This window comes from Diadema antillarum, unplaced genomic scaffold (assembly GCF_040938485.1).
Source record: "Diadema antillarum isolate AM-2024a unplaced genomic scaffold, OU_Dant_1.0 scf00000058, whole genome shotgun sequence".
Taxonomy (NCBI): Eukaryota; Metazoa; Echinodermata; class Echinoidea; order Diadematoida; family Diadematidae; genus Diadema; species Diadema antillarum.
The window spans coordinates 335,544-356,748 of record NW_027270947.1 but is presented as its reverse complement, the minus strand read 5'-3'; the positions used below and the strand labels follow the sequence as shown (position 1 = coordinate 356,748).

Below are 21,205 nucleotides of genomic sequence, written 5' to 3'. Positions count from 1 at the left end.
GCTGTTGATCGTGACGAGATGCTGCAATAGATTGGGAATAACATGGATGGACTTGAGGAGAATGTTATGGACAGTGTGTTATGTCAGGTAATTGAATGTCAGTATCGGTTTTGAGATGAGCACACGACGTTTACAGTATCTAGCCAGCTGCTAAGCGGTCCCTTACCTATTCCCACAACATTCCGAAGGGTTGCGCAGTGTTTTTCAACGTAAGGACTTGCTGCTCCACCATCGCCGAACAAAGTGTGTGAGAAACGACGAACAGCTGTGTTGTGCGTGTAAAATGTTCACGATACACCGGCTGCCTACTCACTGACGACGGGACGATTTACGTTCTTGCTTCTTGGCACCTTTTGTGACTTGGCTTCTTGGGTATCACCAATTTTGGGTAAAGACAAAGCAGCAAAATGGGATTCTCCGGAGCATACGGTCAAGACTGTGCTGATCTGAAATACAAACTCATCCATGAAAGTAGCATTCAGGTTTGTCGGATAAACCATGCAAATACAGTGGTGAACAAAATCCTGAATATGAAATTCCTCCGGAGATGGGAAACGCATCAGCTAGTTTTGGGAGACACCACAATATACTCCCGCACGGTGAGTGGCATTTTTGATCAAATTGGTGTCTACACTCAATGTTCATCTAGATTCTACCTTTCCTTTACCCCAGATAGGCTCAAATTTATAGTCATGTAATACTAAATAGTAGAATCATCAACATTGTGAATTTGTAGGTCTATCAATTTGACAGTCAGTAGGCCTAACATTTATACATGTAGGTCTATTCATTTGACACTCAGTACAGTAGGCTACCACTATAATTTGATAAACTAGATCCATCTACCAGTGTAACAAAGTTAGGACTTGGCCTTGGGAGTTGGCTGCCGGCTGCTCATGAATACGGTCTACAAACCATGCATGCATTGCATTGTTAATGTTAATCAAGTTTGACATGTTGCTTGACAGAAAGAGAAGTCTCATACATGTAAGTGTACTCATACTTCAACTCAAGCTCAATTTTGTTTGATTCAATTCAATTCAATGCGTTCAGATCAATCACAAATACACAAAGTACAATGACAAAGATACATTCACAATCACATGGTACATGACAATTATACAACGATCTTATAAGGAGGACATGATCCGAGAAATTCAACACCAACAGGTGACTTGTGTTGGGATGCCCTGATATAGCAGTGTGAATAAAATTGATACAAGACACGTACACACATAAGTAGTACACAAAAAGAATTGAAAAAGAAGGAGTAAAATGTAAGCAAGGCAGATTAAACATGTTCACAAATTTCCCAACTACAGTTTAGGAACCATACTAATAATATAATAATAGAATAAGATTCATAACTACTTAGTATAGATTCATAACTACTTAGTATAAATGTATCGGCGTACATTGAATGATTGTGAGGCAAAAAGCTAATCATACAGATAGAGTCATAGAGCCTACATGGCCTGGTCTGTGTACATGACTTTTTTAGGGCAGTGTTTGTGCAGTGTGCTGTTGTTGAATGTTGCTCAGTGATCTGAGTGGATACAGGGCAACAAACCAAGCTGTTTAATATTCACCAGGCACCTGGTTCCAGTCTTCTGGCTACAGGGCAGGGGATACATACGCAATGTACAGACTACATTATGGAATTCTTGCCATGGTTGTGCCTTTTGATAAAGGTTTACAAGTGTATAGTCCTTTGGAGGGTACCTGGCTGCTTTCGGACACATGAGCAACTGTTTGCATCCTCGGCAGTCATTTAAAACAAATCAACTAAGATTAAAAAAACAAATTGAAGAAATTTGTTTTTATGATTTTGGTTGATATCCATGACAATTTTTACAATAGTGACACCAATGACCAGCCATTCCACGGGTAGCTGTTGCCATTGATTTCCATGATATGGGTTTATAAAGGACCTAATCCTCGGCTCAGATAGGCTTACTGTAGGAATGGGAATTTTTGCACTCGGTTGGTTGGGTAAAAGGAATTTTGTGTTTATAATTCCATAGAATCAATGTATAAATACTACTAGTTACAAGCAAAAATATTTGCACACTTTTTTTTTTTTTTTGCATCAGTTTCATGTGGCAAAAAAATGTGAAAATTCCTTTTTTAAAGCAGTTTAGTAAGCTACCATTTTGCATCTTTCTTAAAGTGTGATTCTTGGTAATGTTACTGTTTCCATGATCCATTTTGCTTGACTTTAATTTTGTTTCCTCTATTTACTGGATCTATTATAAAAATGCACAATGCTACTTCTGCAGTTTAGATTCCAGGTCTAAATCTCTCTCTAACTACTTGGTAGGTTCTTTGTGTCTGTGTGCTGTGCTGGTGGTTTGAATGTTGATTCCCATGGCAGGACATGATGCAATGCAGACCAGAACTTGTCTAATAACCTTGTCTAAAGCTACATTGTATGGACTGTTGATGTCATGACCTATGACACTAACCCATTTTTTCTCCTGGTCCGACCTGTCTGTCCGACCAGTAGGGTGCCCAGTTTTTCTCAGTTGACATACATTGAGGAGAAGGAAATTTGATATGTTGCTATGATTCAACTTGCTGTTTATTCACGAAAAATATGGAATATTTCTCAAGACCTACAAGATGTACGAGAAGACATCTGTTCTAAGTTACTTGTTGTAGGACACCTTTTGAAATGAATATCTGGTAGGAAATCTATATTCATGTCGGGGAATAATTTTCCTGGTATCGCATCGCAATTTGCTATGCATTTTTACAACACTGCTACACACACTAACTTTTGTGTAGCAGTTTTCTTCCGTAGAAGTGTACAGGATAACATTTGAAATATTGTTTATCAGCTGAAATTGCTACCGGTAATCAAATTTGAGTTGGAAAATTATTCCCTGCATGTGCTTTGTTTAAGCAATTCTTATTGCCTTTTAGTTGTCAATTAGCTCTTTTGAAGAAGAAATTTTATTCTCATTTAAATAGATTGTACCCGGTATACATGCAGAAAAACCTCAGAACAGAAAATACACTACTTGTCAGACAAATACATCAGAATATTGAAAAGGTAATATGCACACTTAATGTCATGTGGCAGTATACACTAGATGTAGATTATGTGTGTAGTGCACTGGGCACCCCCCCCCCCCCCCCAAAAAAAAAAACAAAACAAAAAAAAAAACAAACAAAAAACCAACAAAAACAACAACAACAACAACAAAACCCACACCAACAACAAACAACCAAACAAACAAACCAAATCAAACAAACAAACAAATGTACTGTATACATCAGGATGAGATGATTATTTTGTGTGCATGCTATAAATGGAATATCGTGTTATTCATATAATTTTTCTTGTGTCACTCACTGTTTTTATGAAAAATATTCAAAATCAAATGAAATTTATGGACTGTATCTTCAGTGGCTTCTTTGACATAAAACTGCTGAAAAAGGAAAATATGTTTACATACAGGCAGGAATATTGTACAAAACTCATGGTAGTTTTACCTTGCAACCAGAAGAAAATCAATTATAATAACTGAATGCACAAATTCACATGATTTATAAATCATAAGTAAAAGAAGTAATTTATGCATGATAGATATAATGGCAATATCAGTGCTTTGCTGCAGATGCTCACTGACAGTAGACTGCACATGAGTGCATATTCGTTTAGCAAACAAAACCAAAACAATACAGTGCAGTGCAACGATTATTTTCACTTTCAGGATGCCTCAAGGTAGAGACTCACTTCCTGGATATTTTATGGCATGTTGTTTTCAAAACCTTCACTGTATGGTTGACAGTACATTGTATCCTCACTTTGCAAGTTTGTGACATTGAGTTTAGGAGAAGGTTCCATGTGTACTTCCTGGTTACCATGCATTCATTGTATGTGATCATCATCCAGAGGAAATGTTTGTTATGCTCTGTGTATTGCACAAGCTTTTACATCATGGACACCATTCAGCAATGGTTCTTGTTTGACCATCTGAGCATGATGGCCCTAGTGCTACTTCTCTCTTTGATTTTGTGCAAAAATGAAGCTATTATAAACAATACAATTGAAAATGAACTCTTGACTTGTCAATACTTCAAAAATCTGTCAGTGAGCAACTTTACATACACATGTATGTGTGTACCAAACTCATTTTTTTTTTAGAATGTCTGTATTATTTCGATGTTACCACGTTTTGTGATTTTTTGTCATGTGTCGTTATCTTGATAAAAACATAAATTGTAGAACTTTTCCACAGTGAAATTACCAACTGTACAAGTACACACTGAAGCATCAGTCAAATTCAGACTTAAAACTCATCGCATATTAATTTACATACACATACAGTGTATAGGGCCTACATGTAATATTGTTGTTTACACTTATCAGGAGCTCTTGCAGTGCAGAATATGTACATACTGTATGTTTTACATACAGTACACTGTAGGTTCTGCACTTAAAAATTGATACATTACCAGGGTGGTCCACAAGTTGAAATTTGAGTATGTTGCAAGCTCTTAAATTGCGGAAATTGTGCATGAATTGCACATCACAAGTGTGCATAGTATTTCATGACTTATTTCCCGTTGTGCAGCTTTAATAGGTTTTATGTTCTTTCTCATGTTTTGCACACACATTTTCTGAGTAGTTTGATGTTTCTCAAGTTTTGCACATTTTTTACACATGTCTGATTGCATTTACAAAGTATTTTTAGCATGTTGCAGCGACATACTAAAACCTTCTGTGGCCCACCCTGCATAATATATTAATACATTTTCAGTGACATTTTGTTTTTAAAATACATAGATAAATTTCATAATCCAGCTTAGTTGGTTTTGTGGAGTTCCATATTTTTTATATCGAGCCAACCAAGATGTCAAGCATACACACACTGTACACACACACACACAAAAAAAAAAACCCTGACAATCCAAAAACAGTATTAACCATTTGTATCTGGACAATCTCTGAACTCATATTTTGCCATGTTAATGCAGGAAAATGTGCATCTGTTGTTGCTTTTTTAATAAGTTGTTATCAATTTGATAATCAAGCTTCCCATAAATGACACCAGTGGAAAATTACAGGGTGTACCTCAAAGGGAAAGGGAACAAGTCATCTTCTGTATGCTGATACATTGTATATTATGTTACAAATGCACAAATGCTGACGTTTTGTGTGGTTCTGTTAGTATTATGAAGTGCAGTATTTCCGTGGCAAAGAAGAGAGCACTGTGCAGAAATCCTTTGAAGCAGAATAATCCCTTTTACAGAGCAACAGGCCAAGATCATGGCCACTGAGGGGACAAGTGGCAGACCACAATGGTTTACTGTATGAAATAGTGCTTTCTCTTGATGGCATTGCATGCATAATCCTCACCTAGTCTTTACCTTGTAAATTCTAAAGAACCAATCAGAGATGGGGATTTTACTTCACATAGAAGCCAGCTGTTGATAGCAGCCCTGTTTATTTCATAGGTTTGTTTTCATAACATTAGGACTTTGCACTATGGCTATTCATGCTGCAGAGTACCAAAAGTTCCACCGCCCCAGTAGTACATTCAAACCACATTACATAATAGCACATCGTTTTGTTTACTGTGGATACCACATGTAACACCAAGCCCTTTGTTGTCGTGCTGTGTTGTGGCCAATGCTTTACCAGATGAATGCATCTTCTCTTTTCAAGGGAATCTAGCCTGTTAACAAGAAAATATGTGGTCTGTAATAGCCCCAAATCAGTCCAAATGAGAGGAAATTGGTGAAAATGATGACAAATTCGTAACTTTCTAATTGCCAGTGTCTCCAAAGTTTAGTGCTTTTACAGTACAGTTTGCACATCATCATTATACCCCCGCCAAACGAAGTTTGAAGGGGGTATATAGGAATCAGCGGACGGTCGGTCGGGCGGTCGGGCGGTCGGGCGGTCGGGCGGTCGGGCGGTCGGTCGGGCGGTCGGTCCGTTGCAAATCTTGCGTCGCGAACTACTTCCTCAGTTTTCAACCGATTCCCATAAAACTTGGCACAGATGTGTGCCTTGGGTTGTAGATGTGCAAGACGTATTTTTTGACAGTACCCAAAAGTACGTTGCCATGGTAACGGCATATTATGGGCAAAAATGGGTACAAATCTTGCTTCGCGAACTACTTCCTCAGTTTTCAACCGATTCCCATAAAACTTGGCACAGATGTGTGCCTTGGGTTGTAGATGTGCAAGACGTATTTTTTGACAGTACCCAAAAGTACGTTGCCATGGTAACGGCATATTATGGGCAAAAATGGGTACAAATCTTGCGTCGCGAACTCCTCCCACAGTTTTTGATCAATTTTTATGAAATTAGGTACAGATGTTCATCTGAATATGTTAATGTGCAAGACACATATTTCCGCAGTGGCAAAAAGTGCGTTGCCATGGTAACGGCATGTTATTGGTAAAATATAGGGCAAAATGCTTCATGGCAAAACTGCTTCATCAGTGTTCTTCCAATTCTCATGGAATTCATATTGAATGTTTGTCTTAGGATATAGGTCAGCATGACACATTTCTTGACAGTGACAAAAAGTATGTTGCCATGGTATTAACAGCTCACATATTATGAGCCAAAATGATGGAAAATTTTGTGTTGCAAACTACTTCCTCAGTTTTTGCCCAATTTCCATGAAACTTGGTACAGACGTGTGCCTTTGGTTGTAGATGTGCAAGACGCATTTTTCGACAGTACCCGAAAGTACGTTGCCATGGTAACGGCATATTAATGGCAGAAGATCAAGGAAAGATCTTGCGGATTTAACTACTTCCTCAGTTTTTTGACCAAAGCTTATCAAATGTTGTTTTGACCAAAGCTTATGAAATGTTGTTTGACGGGGGTATAACCAGTCGCTGTAGCGACATTTCTAGTTCAATTTGATGAGATAGAATACATTGTGTACATGCAAAATAAAATCAGACACAGAATTTGTCGACTCAGCAGGCCTAAAACACCTGCCAAAGTGACAAATTACTATCACTGAGTGTTGTAGAAACACCCTTGACATTTGACAGATTCCACACAAAATTGATATTTGGGATGTTTACTTGTTTAATAGTAAGTACCCGGTACTCTTAAGTGTAGAATTTCTCTAGGGGGTAAACTGTCACCTGTTGAAAGTACAACCATTACATGTGTGCTTGGGGGGGGGGGGGGGGGGGGGGGGACAAAATGTTCACCCCCTGAAGTTATTGTGTTGACATGTACATGTAACGTTTCTCCAGACATTGAAGATAATGATGGCATATTATTGTGTTTTCCATGCTGCAAAAGTGGTATTGGCTCCAAATGCAGTTACATTGTAGTAAACAAGGTCATTTGCTGGATGTACTCACAGTTTTTTTTTTTTTTTTTTTTTTTTTTTTGCATATTGTTTCATTATGAAATGCCAATGTCACTGTTATGGGTGATTTTTACCAGATAAAAATTATGTCCATTGAACATTATATACCAGGTATTTCAAAGTAAATCATGTCCAGTGTACATACCAGGTACTTCAAAGTACTGCAAGGCTATGCATTGACGAACAGAGCAAATAGAATTGATTACAATTTGGTCATTTGATGTGGTACTGCAGTAATGTACTGTGTGCTGTTTAGCTTCAATAGCACTTTTGTAATCTCTTCTTGGTATCAATCACTCGGTGAAATCAAACTATAGTGTGAATAGAGCTTCTTAAGGAGTATGTAACTAGTGCGTTTATGTCACAGTTACTACAGTCCTTGTACATCATACACAGAGACTCCAACCCCAAGCACCTTCTGATCTGGAGATTCTCCCGCCTGAAACCCCTAGCAAACCGGAGACTCCAAGTTGATGTGTGCGAAGCGCGAAGTTCCTAGGATTCTAAGTGTTCTCTGGTGCTGTCTAAGGCTTATTTTTTCAACATACGATAGAAATAAGTAAGAAATCCTTTCCACCGGGAGACACACAGCCAGGGCGGGAGAAATCAAATCTCAAACGGGAGAACGGGAGATTGTGCAAAAATGGGCTTTCGGCGGGAGATCTCCCGTCGAAAACGGGAGAGTTGGAGTCTCTGCATACATTGGCAACACATGGTAATTTCCAAACTCATGTTTTACTGTACAGAAACACATTGTATAGTTAACAAGATAGTTTCAGTACATCTTGTATAAATATCTTTCACAAATTACATGTACATTGTAATTAAGACCTTATGTATGCTTTTATCACAAAATATCCAGAGGACAAAAAACAACAAAAAAGGGCATGACATACTGTATATGCTATGCATAATAAATGAAGCACTCGTAATTACCACTCAGTGCAAGGTGAATATCACCACTGAGAAACCCCAAGGCATTGTATCAGTATGCTTGGTTCTTTCAAGAATGGTTAAAGTGCTCTGTTTCCAGGAGAGAGCATGCATTAAAAATGTGTCATTGTATTGCCTGTGTTGTGCACTGTCAATGCTTGTGTGTGTCAACCCCCGTAGGTCGGTGACTGACATGCCTTTTAGTGTGTTTGTGTGTGTGTGTGTGCTTACAATATGGCTTATTTCACAGTACAAACTACAAACAGAGAGATGCAAGTACCTGTTCACATATATTCAGTGTGAGCTTTATGAAACCGTCATCATGTTTTAAGGTGAACTTTTGTTTTCTTGCTTCATGGTCAGCTAACTTATCAATATTACTGAATTAGAATTATAGAGGAGGAAAAAGAAGGATTACATAAAAGAAAAGATGTGTGAGAATGTGTGTCAGTGTCAACGAGAGAAAATAACACAACAGTAAACATTGCACATACCTGCACATTCATTGTAGTGATATGTCAGAAAAAAGAAAAGAAAAGAAAAGACCAATAGAGATTTTATGTGTTCTGTATTTTATGGTACAATGCAGATTTAAAACCATTGTTTTCTGGAGCCTCACTTTAAAGGCTACAAAGGAAATACCTGACAGAGAGATTGATTGATTTGACAGATGGATGCAATGTATGTTTACATAATACACTGTACTGTGTGTGCATTGTCCATTTTAAAGAATAACAGGTTGTTCCTGAGTAAGAACAAAAGCATAATGACATTAAATGTATTATGTGATTTTAAATCAGAAAATCAAACATAAGAAGCACTTGTAAGATGATTTTCTGTTAGCTCACTGAGTGGCATTCCACCTTGAGGTACAAATGTACGCCACTTCTCTGCACATTTATAAACAATTGGTGAAAATAAAACAAATCTTTGATATCTGCGATAGAACTGTGTAAAAAAAGAAAAGAAAAGAAAGAAGTTACACTACTTCCCTGATAGATGCATGCTTGATTATCGAGTGTGCAGATGTGTGTACTGTATGCACACTGGGGCTGGGGGAAAGTGTGGGGTGACTGTTTTTCTAGGAACCTGCCACTTCTCAGGTCAAGTTTTTTCAAGGCATGTTACCTCACAGCTGCCATTATGAATCTTATGGCATGTATTTAAAGGGAAGGTAAACCCAAAGAGCAATGTGGATTGAGTGAAAGCAGCAACATTAGTAGAACACATCAGTGAAAGTTTGAGGAAAATCGGACAATCGATGCAAAAGTTATGAATTTTTAAAGTTTTGATGTTGGAACGGCTGGATGAGGAGACTACTAGAGGATATGACGTATGAGTGGACAACAATACAAAGAAAATATAAAGGAAATTCAACCAAAATTCACTTTTCTAGAATTATGAAAGAGTAATGGACCAACCGCTTTCAGAAACCAGAGGAAATAATTGCTACCCTTAACATATGTCAATATCAAGTTGATGGAATTTGTAATTTTCATGAAAAATGGATTTTTGTAGAATTTTCTTTATATTTTCTTGGTATTGTTGTCCACTCATACGTCATAACCTGTAGTAGTCTCTTCATCCAGCGGTTCCAACACCAAACTTTAAAAATCTATAACTTTTGCATCGATTGTCCGATTTTCTTCAAACTTTCACTGATGTGTTCTACTATTGTTGCTGCTTTCACTCAATCCACATTGCTCTTGGGGTTTATCTTCCCTTTAATCATGTGGTAATGAACATGTACAGCTTTTTAAAGATAATTTTTGCTTTATCCAGGGTAGCTTTTTTTTTTCTCTCTCTCCATGTGAGCACTACTTGCCTATCCGTAGGAAACTGCCATTATATCATTCACCCAGCACTGCCAGGTACCCCATTCTTACACCCTGGTATAAAGAATAAAAAACAACAACAACACAAACAAACAAGAAACAAAACAAAAAACCAACAGAAAGAAAAAAAGATGATTAAACACTTTTTGCAAAGATGTGTACACCTGGGCAAGAACTGAACCCCACAAGTGCTGTTCCAAGAGTCCACAAGTTTTACAGAGTATTACCATCCCCAGTAACACAACACAATTGCATACAACTTGTCAAGCAATTTGTCAAGCTTTATAAATCTCCAGTCATGCAATTTACGTACTTGTCAAGCAAAGCTTCCCAGTTTCCGTCAGATCTCATTAATAGATCTGGGCACTTCCTGTTGATCAAACTACAGCTCAGAATGTCTTCATTTACAACATGTGTATTTATGATTTTAGGATGCTGTGAATCCACATTTACTCTTGGGCAACTGAAACTTACTGATGGGCAAGTAAAATGAAAGGGCTTTCATCTGCTCTTAGCATCATGGCCCTGCCTGAATGCTTGTGGCAGAAATGTCTTTGTACAATTAAGGTGGCCGACATGTATGCCCTTTGCATGATGCAAGGAGAAAGGAAAATATTATCATATTTCTCCGTGCTTCCTTGGATTTCTGCAGGTACTTGCATTCATGTAAATGTGCCATTTGCACTGTGAATCAGCTTTGTAACATAATGTATTCATATCTCTGCATTATCCTCCTCCCCTGGCTGTGTACCGATGTATTCAATTCACTTTTTTTTTTCTTTAAAAAAAAAAAATTGAAGTCAGTTCAGTCTTGGATTCCAGTTTGCATGCAGTAGGCCTACTGTATTTGTTGCTATACTGGGCAAAGCCAACCAATCTGATGGGTGGGGACAGCATCTTTTATATTCTGTTATATTTGTAATCTGAATGGCATGAAATGTATCTGTAAATGTGCTACAGAGCTTGTTTTGTTTTTGTTTGTTTTGTGTGCGTACTTGTGTGTGTGTGTGTGTGTGTGTGTGTGTGCGTTTATATATGTTTGTGTGTGTATACACATGTATGCCTCATTAAATGTAATGAAAAACTAATGAGCAGATACATACGAATGTCTATTATACTAAAAACCCTAGCAGTAGCACGGCATTTTGCAAATTTTTAATTTGCACTCTGTTTTCTTGTAATCTTTTCTACTGCATATTTCAAAAAATATACTTTTATTATTGAACTCTTTATTCAGTGAAGCTGTAATGTGTTATTTATGTTGTAAGGAGCAGAGCCCTAGGGTTTCCAAGAAATTGTGTATATTTTTTTTTTCTGACAGAGAGAGAGAATGTGTGTGTTGGACGTCCCATGGAAAAAAATCCTCTTGAATTTCATGAGCCATTTTGTGTGCCCAATGTTTTGTTTGCCCAGCAGTCAAATTTTGTCATCGTATGCCTCGTCTGTCATTTATCAGACTGTAGAACTGAGATATTCCCCCCCGAAGATGAAGGAAGAGATAGGGTTAATTTGAAAGCCATCAGAACATCCTGATGGGAAGAACAAAGCTGGATGCTGGTTTTGATTGAAACTGATAGCTGGCCCTGTATACTAGCTACTCATCACCCCAGCCTTCTCTGGCGTATGCCTGGATAGGCAATTCATGTAAAGAGCACATTAACATATTCAGGGAGAAAAAGGAGAAGCTGAAAGCTAAAGTCTGTGGCTGTGCCACTGTATGTGTGTGTCTATGTGTGTGTGTGTGTGTGGGTGTGTGTGTGTATGTGTGTGTGTGTGTGTGTGTGTGTGTGTGTGTGTGTGTGTGTGGGCTGGTATGGTTGTGTGCTTGCTTGTGTGTACGTGTGGTGTATTGGCCATTGTACTGCTGCTGCCATCATCGAGCCATGTTGTTGATCACTGCTAACAGGGAGACAGAGACCTGATACAGTCAAACACACACACACACACACACACAAGCACACATGCAGGACAAATACCCAGACAGAGAAAGAAAAATAATGCTCAGCCAATTTCAGCTGCAAGGCTGGAACATTTGTACAGAATTGTACGGTACATGGTACCAACTTTCTACATTTTGTAGGCAGTAGACAAAGCATGGCTACCTGTCGTGCTGTGTGTTTTTGTTTGCTGTTATTTTGTTCATTGGAATCACCTTTATGCTATCATGCCCCGTCCCCCCCCCCCAAAAAAAAAAAAAAGAAACAAAAAAACAAGGAAGTGTGTGTGTGTGTGTGTGTGATGTTTTTGTAAAGTAAAATCAGTGTGAAGTACACAAATGTTGTAGAAAATAAATATAATAAAAATAGGCAATTGTGTTGTTGTTGGGCTTTTTTTTTTTTGGGAGGGGGGGTGTCATGCTGTATTCTTTTGTTCTTATTTGAATACATTGACATTATAAGATACAATGTATATGTAGCAACGAGCATTTTTGACATCCCTCATTTCTATCATTATCACAAATAGTAAAAATCTTGCCACCAGTAAACTGAATGTAGTGATGACCAGAAGTGAAAACAGACAAGAGAGAATTTGGTTGTAAACAGTAGGCCTATATGATTGACAGTTGTAATAGTACACAGACAGGAAAGGCTAAACAAGAGCATTACTTTTAGTTTAGTTTCAGTCAAATATCTACTTTTCTAGCATAATTAAAGAGCTCTTAATTTCCTCTTTCAGAAAGCAGGGGAATATACCCTTTTAATAGCATATTTTAGTAATAAACCCAGGGAATGTATACTTTCCATTAAAAAAAAAGGAAATTTTGTGGAATTCTCTTCGTATTTTCTTTTTATTGTTTAGCATATGCGACATCACAAAATGTGTAGTCTTCCCATCCAGCAATAGTGGCAATGAAACTTAAGAAATTCTGAAGTTTCCAATGAATTGTCCGATTTTCCTCAAACTTTCACTAATGTTGTATTCTACTGATATTGCTGTATTTACACAATCCAAACGTGTATTTCGGTTTCATTCCCCTTTCAGCCAATTTTAATCTGGAGAGGAACTTTGATGTGAGAAACTGTCTTTGAAACACAGGGTTCGAAATTGGCGATGGTCCGCTGGCCATTGGCCACCCAAAATCACGTCGGACTAGCTAAAAATCATAAAATTCTGAAGTTACTAGTCCGTCTGGCTAGCCAAAATATTGCTTCAGTGTCAAAATTGATTCTAAGTAGTCCGCCTGGCTAGTTAAAAAAAAAAAGTTAAGTGCGACCCCTGATAACAGATGGCACATCATGTAAATATGCAAAAGTTAACTCCAGTCTCCATTCAACAGGGCATCAAATTTCAGTCCAAACATAAGACCATTTGATTCTTACAGTACATTTATGTGTAATCATCTGTTAGACACATTTTTGTTTCCCCCTAATAGCTGGATAATTGCTCTTGGATATCAAAAGCTGTCAGAGGACAATTTAGAAACAGCGTTCCATTGCAAAACATCGTATTTACTCAGCAATCCCATAGATAATCTTTATGGCTGAAATAATGGGAATCACCCAATACGCATTAAATTCACATGAGATGTTAAAACTATGCATGCACAGTGAATGGCAAGTTACGCAGATGCTTTAAAGCCCTAACAAACGTTAGCGATCGACGGACGACAGGTTGATAAATGATTGGCTTAGCCAGGTATTGAGGTATGTACGCTTCCATCAAAATGTTGGATTACCTTGTAGGAAACTGATGGCTGGCAATATGAAGATGCATGGAGTCTTACATCTGAAAGGTCAAATGCGGATATTGTGTAAAGGGACGTTGGCCTTTATGATGTAATCATTTTCTAGCACACAATGGGGAAACTCAATTATGTAATCAGTATAAATTTCAGACAGACACAAAACGGACAAGCAGTGATGCCTTTTACAGAGAGAGTGTTGTAGGTGCTCAATTATTGACAAAAACATGAGGTTTATTCCATTAATTTATTCATTTTTTTTAAATAGCACAATGGGAGAGTTTTAAGTAGATTTCATTATCACCTCTGCACATGTGTTCATGTAGTTGTGACCAACTTTTAGGCAAAATATTCAAAGTAATTGTGTTACTTTCTTATTCTACCTGTGCTGTACAGACCAGTACATCCAACTTGCATGAAACTGCTTCAAATCTGTTTGGCTGATGTTACTGTGTACTTGAAAATCAACTCCAGCATGGTGTAATATTGCACTCTTGTTCTAATTCATTTCCTTTCTTCAGAAGAAAGTACAAAAATCACAAATATTCTACAATATATGCCATGCATACAGGTATAAACGCTGCATTTGAGCATGACATCTGCAATGTACGTCACTGCATCCTTGACTGATGACTAATCAAACGTACGCTGAACAGTGTTTTCAAACGTTGTCTCCGCACTGCTGTTGTTTACATAAACTGTGAGCAAATATTACTCTGTCAATCTGACAGAATAATGATATGTAGAATTGTCGTTTTCCAATTTCAGAAGTGTACATACATTTTGCATCAGGAAAGTAACAAGTGTACAGAATATAAAATTGCTTTTTCTTAGAACTGCAACCATAGCACATTAGTATCATACATCGTATACCAGAATCATGAAGAGAGAAAGATTGTTTTCGAAAAGGAAAAGAAAAAAAAAGAATGCATTTGGCAGTAAGGAAAAGATTTTTTAAAGATCACCATCTCTCATTACAAATGAAGAAAAGATTGCTAGAGTGCTGCATTTAAAGCCTGTTCTCCAGCATAGGAGGGAGTGAATACTGGACAATATCATCACAGATAGAGAATAGACTGAAGGCAGTGCAGATTTTGGTGGTTTTCACAGAAGATTGATGCAAAATTGCCATGGATGGCTCACACACTTCAAACGAAGACGTTCTCGGAAAGCTCGGACAGGAAGGAATCTCATAAAAAACAATAAGGAAGGGACATCTCCTGTTTCTAGGCCATGAACTGAGGAAGGAAAAAACTTGAAAAACACCAACATAAACAGGACAGTATGAATGAGATAGAGATTGAGAGGGATAGAGGGAGATATTCTCAGGAAATCTGCAGAAATAAGTTAAAGCTGCTTGATGACATTTGCAGATTGAGAAAAAACCAAACAGGTTTAGTGCTTTGAAATGAAACTATAATGTTGAATGTTAAAAGTTGCTGAGTGTAAAAAATGTGAACAATAGTTTTGTTAAAAATCGTTTCTAGAATAAACAGTCACTGTGGCAGTTTATTGAGAAAATTAGTGATATCTCCCTATATTTGCAGCTTATTTGCGATATTTTTTTGTACGGTAGGGTGTCTTATGATACAACTGAACTACACATACATGTATGCATCAAATGTGATAATTCCAGGGCTGCCAACTCTCACTCATTGAGAGTGAGACTCACTCATTTTGGTCCTTTCTCACTCTAAAACTTTATTTCATTTGCATGCATTTCTATTGATCTCACTCATTTTGACTCCTCAATTATAGCATTGGCCTATGGGAGTCTCACTCTCAACTAGTTTCAAATGTTGGCAGCCCTGTAATTCGAACCTCTTTTTTTAATCACTTAGCACTCTAACAGAGACTCCAACTCTCCCGCTTTCGACGGGAGATCTCCCGCCGAAAGCCCATTTTTGCAAAATCTCCCGTTCTCCCGCCTGAGTTTTAGTTTCTCTCGCCTGGCTCTGTGTCTCCTGCTTGAAATTATTTCTTACTTAGAGCTTCCACTTTATAACCCTGGCCGCAAGTAAATTCGTGCTTTGTGCTCGTGATGTGCGCGAGCCAAGTTGGAGTCTCCCGTTTAATAGGGGTTTCAGGCGGGAGAATCTCCCGATCAGAAGGTGCCTAAGGTTGGAGTCTCTGCTCTAAATGTTAAAGTTGCTTCAACAGACAATTGACAGAGTGGCATGGAAAAACATCACGAGCCATCTCGTGCTACTGAGGGATGGCGAAGCTTAGAAAATCATGGTCGCCCACATTCTGGTAGAATATGGCACATACAGTGTAGAGAGTGAAAAGGACACACCGCTTGGATGTGATGTAATCCTGTGGTGTTCTCAGATGATGGCATCTCTTTCCCTGGTCCACCCCTCCCCCTAGACTCCCCCTCCAATCTCCCCCCCCCCCCCCCCCCAATACACACACACACTGCTCTGCGCCATTATGCAGCATACTGGTGCTTCTCACAGTCTCATGCCTCCCTGCTCCACAAAGACTGAGTGGAAGAACCCAGAAATAAATCAAATATTCAAGAATTGTCGTCAGAATGGATGTTGATATGAACATACTTATGTGTACTGCATGACAGACATTGTGTATGAATGCCACCATGGGAACAATAACACTGCAACCCAGAGTACAATATAACTGCTTAGAATATTTTTCACGGGTAGTTGTTGTAATGGATCCTTCCATATCTAATCGGGGAAAAGAAGAAGAAAAAAAAAGGCACCGGAAATACTATACTTTACTGTCAGTAATTGATTCTCACATAGATTTGAAGCTATGCCAAATCAGAAAAATATGACATAAAAAAAAACTGAGCTTGTTTGTTCGGTTGCCTACTCATCAGGTCACCGTTGTATGCAGCCTCTCTCTCTCTGTCTCTCAATTGTTCATGTAACGGTAACTCTTTTGCAATCTCATAATACCAATATTAGTACATTAGGATTGTGTGTGTGCTTGTTTTTAGATGGCAAGTCACTGAGTAATACATTACCTTTGTGAAATAAATCAAATATTCAAGAATTGTCGTCAGAATGGATGTTGATATGAACATACTTATGTGTACTGCATGACAGACATTGTGTATGAATGTCACCATGGGAACAATAACACTGCAACCCAGAGTACAATATAACTGCTTAGAATTTTTTTCACGGGTAGTTGTTGTAATGGATCCTTCCATATCTAATCGGGGAAAAAGAAGAAGAAAAAAAAGGCACCGGAAATACTATACTTTACTGTCAGCAATATTAGTACATTAGGATTGTGTGTGTGCTTGTTTTTAGATGGCAAGTCACTGAGTAATACATTACCTTTGTGATTCGATTTTCAAGTCTACTTGTTTCTTGCACACTCCCAAGAAATATACAATGCAAATGAAGGTCAAAGGCCATGATCAAATGATGAAATTCTGATCTATTCATAAGAAAAAATCTATAAAACTTAAGATTTAGTATATCTGATTTTTATAAGAAATGGAAAAAATGAATATGAAGTATATGAAGGGAGGTATTATACACATGTTGTGTGAGGACAGATATCACTTCTTTGCTGTACATGTAGTTAACCCTAGAGTAATGTTATTCAGTCTTTGGGGGCAAGAACATTCTGGAATCCATGACCTTTTCTTACAGGAGCTTTCAACAAATTTCATTTACAAAGACCCTCAAACTGAGCATACATGTATATCATCTCAGATCTGTTAGAATGAAGTGTCTCTTGTTGTGTGTTCAATTATTGAATTAAATGTTACAAATAATACATTACCTTCACACTCATCAGTCCATAGTTGTTGAAACATGAACTCATTTTCACAATCATTCAAATATCAAAATTTTTCCCCTTCACCTTTATAGAGCCTGAAATATTGAAATAGATTTACAAACGCGTAATTAATGTTGAATAGACCAAACCAGACAAACTACAATACATGTATATTGAAAAACTGCTGTAACTTCACAAATAGTCTACTACACTGACTGTACAAGATTCTGCAAAGCTTTTCGTTTTGAGAAAGAATTAATATTAGATTTGTTTGATTTATTTTGGACGTCATAATTTGGGGTGGGGGGGGGGGGGGAGTGGGAGGAGGATGCGGAAGTGAAAAACATTATGAAGCAGTATTTACCATTTGTATTATGCATTGTGTTGAGCCTTTGAAGTTGAGAACAAATCACAGGGACCTACCAGTAAATATCAGAAAGACGTACAATACCTACATACTTTGCCTTTTAAGTGACCTTCACTGTCGGATCGAATGGTTCAGACTCAGAAGCTTGATTTCATCGGGCAACGTTAATGTCAAAAGGCTACTGCGCGGGAGCCCTACATGTAGATTGTCCGTTTTGCGCTCATCACATATTGCTGTCGATCCTCTCCTTCCTTTCCATCGTATGATTTGCAAAGCATGTTGAGTTTAGGACAATTCATCTATCAGACTTTTGATATATACTAACAAGTTTTGGAATTTGCATATAATTTTTATGTTGTTGATGTTCAAAGGGTATTCCACTTTTTATACATTATGTTTGCAAATGATTTGACTTTTTTTTTCAGAACTATGGCTTTAGAGCCTTAGTCTAGATTATGTGACCATTATTGAACCCCTTTTGTTTAACGTCTGTGACAAGGGTCAAATATCACAATCTTGAGAGAATAAATCCACTCCAAAATTTATGAATTTCATAGGAAAGAAAAAAAAAAGCCTCTGTAGCACAATGCAAAAATGAACAAAATTTGATAAGAAAAAAGAAGTTATGACATTTGGAAATTTCAAAATTTTTCTGAAAACACTTCTTGACCATTCATAATGAATATTCAAATCAGCAAGTCGATGTCATGCTCTCATAATTTCTTATTCATTTCATATACAGAAATGACAAAAGTCTCATACTTCAGCTTTATGAATATAAAATTTGCCTTAAAACCACCCCAAATAAAAGATGTTAACTCTGAGTGATTTTGGTATGAAAATATGCTTAAGAATTTTTCCAAATTGCATATATAACACACATGAAAAATTGTGAGGGCATGATATCATCAACTTGCTCATTTGATTATTCATAAGGACTAGTCAAGAAATGTTTTCTGAAGAAATGTGAAATTTCAAAATATCATATCTTCCCTATTTCTTATCCAATTTTTGTCACTTTCGGAACATTCTGTAGGGATTTTTATTTCTCTCTCTCTCTTTTTTTTTTAGAGCTTGTTTATTTTTTTTGGGTGGGTTTCCTCTTTAACAACATTTATGTTTGTAGGAACTTATGCAGAACATAAAAAGGAACATTGGAGGAGATTAAAAAGCCGAAACTAACTCCATGAAAGGTTACGTGCAATCTGATAATGATGAAATGAAATGTATCACAGTTTGAAGGTCATTACGACATAACTTGGCAATATATCAGTACCTGAAACTAGCTGTCATTACCTTGTGACCACAGTTTATTACCCTGAAAGATAGATGATCCAAACCTTTAGGGATAAGCATACAAGAGAGTTCATGATGATCATATTCATTTTGTCATTGTAATTTGAAGGGTGGCATTTACCATATTTTCAACGACAGTGTTTTGAAGTTTGATAATGGGTTATGAATAATATATTTTTGAAAAAAAGCTTACAAGTATAGGTAGTTTTTTTGGGTATAAGGAGCAGAGACATAAACAAATGGTCTTTCAACAGAATGTAAAATTAGAGATTGTCCTCTTTTAAGCAGTATCATGGAAAGTATGAAGCAAATTGTGTGATAGTCATGCAAGCAAGATGACAATTTGAGAGTCACATTGAGTAAAATGTGTGAGATGAATTACTGTTATTTACCACAGCCCCTAACTCTCCTTTCTGTTGATTTTTTCCACTTAAATATTTTCTGATGCATCTCAGAGTGTTGGGCAGATATCATTATTACATTTCAGTCATCAAAGCTTTTGTTTTTTACCTTTTTGATATCGCTGATCTTTCCCTTTAATGTATAGCAGAGGGTTGTTGTCAACACTGAATTGGCTAGAATCCCATGTTCTGGCATGATATACCAGTAATCAGAGTGTGGAAGGAGCTACATAGCATAAATGAATATCTTGGCACGGAGCAACAGATTTCCTGTCTGATAATGTTTCTCTGTTATTGATACTGTCATTACAACTACTGCCAATGTTAATGGCAATGATGGTGATATTGAAAGCAGTGGAAATGCCAATGGTAATAGCATTTGAAATCATGACATCATGTCATTGTTACCGTCCTTATTGTTTTGTTATTATTATTGTCATCATTGTTGTTATCTGTATTATTATTGTCCATTATTCAATTTCATATCATAACAACACAGTATGCATTATGTCATATGCTTGAATGAATGAAGTATGAAAAAAAAAGTGTGTCATTGAAAAAAGGTAAAGTGTATCTCTGATATAGTGATTTTTTAGTCTTTTTTATGTGAATTTAAATGCATTTTTTTCTGTATCTTTTGTCTCACCATATATATCCATACCGACAGCCACAAGGTTACATGGAGTGCCCAGTCCCATATGGTATTATACACGACATCCACGCACTATCCCGATGGGAAGCCGGGCAGAACGCTTGTCTAAGAATCGTCCTCAGCACAGGATCAGTATTGCTGCAGGTGAGTGATACAGGAGAAGTGGCAGCGAGATGCCAGTTTGACCGAACTGTGTACAAATGTGTATCTAATTTTGTGTACACATGTGTGTGTCCTCATGCTTACATGTACTTTTAAATGGAGTAGCCCTAGATCTCCCCTCCCCTCCACCTGCACCATTTGCATAAAAATAAAGATAAAGAAAAGGTATCTAAGACAGAATCTACCTCTGTACCTTTACAATTTATTCTTCCAAATGTACCTTTTTTTTTCACTTTGAAGATGTGATGAAGACATAGAGGCGATTTCATGGGCAAAGTATAAGTTGTAGAGAATGAACAATACTGTTTTATCCTGAGATGCCAAACAGAAAATGCAGTTCTTGTCTGATGGAATATAAAAGATATGTGCAGGTTTTGAAAAAAGGGGCTACCACCCGTAAACATCTGTATTGCCAGGTAAAAAATTCTTGGTTTATTGCAAAAATCTTTTACTACATTCATATGAAAGTTTTTATTTTTCTGCATAATTGCTTTGCAGCCTTCTGTGCCTCTAAATACTGGACTAGATGGTTTGCATTCAGAAAAAAAAAATTGCAGTATAAGTATATTTGATATTATGATGATGATGACGACGATGATGATTATTGCCATTATTTTCATCCCCACCATCGTCAGCAGCATTGTTTTTTAGTATGAGGACAGTAGAATTCTAAATTGATGCGCATGATTGATCGCCTGGCATGCTGCCTAGCTACTCTCACTAGTATCATTTTGCTCAAGTTCACAAAGGAAGCAAGATG

General features: G+C 37.3%; 1 protein-coding gene across 1 annotated transcript in view; it reads left to right on the top strand.

Moving 5' to 3' along the window:
• The first annotated feature begins 257 nt into the window (after nucleotides 1–257).
• LOC139715972 (C-Maf-inducing protein-like) overlaps nucleotides 258–21,205 on the top strand; it is an 81,233-nt gene continuing 60,285 nt past the window's right edge. The window contains exons 1-2 of the mRNA XM_071627521.1: nucleotides 258–599; nucleotides 20,299–20,427. Of these exons, the coding sequence (XP_071483622.1) occupies nucleotides 408–599; nucleotides 20,299–20,427 (321 nt within the window). The 5' untranslated portion in view covers nucleotides 258–407. The remainder of the gene's footprint in view (nucleotides 600–20,298; nucleotides 20,428–21,205) is intronic.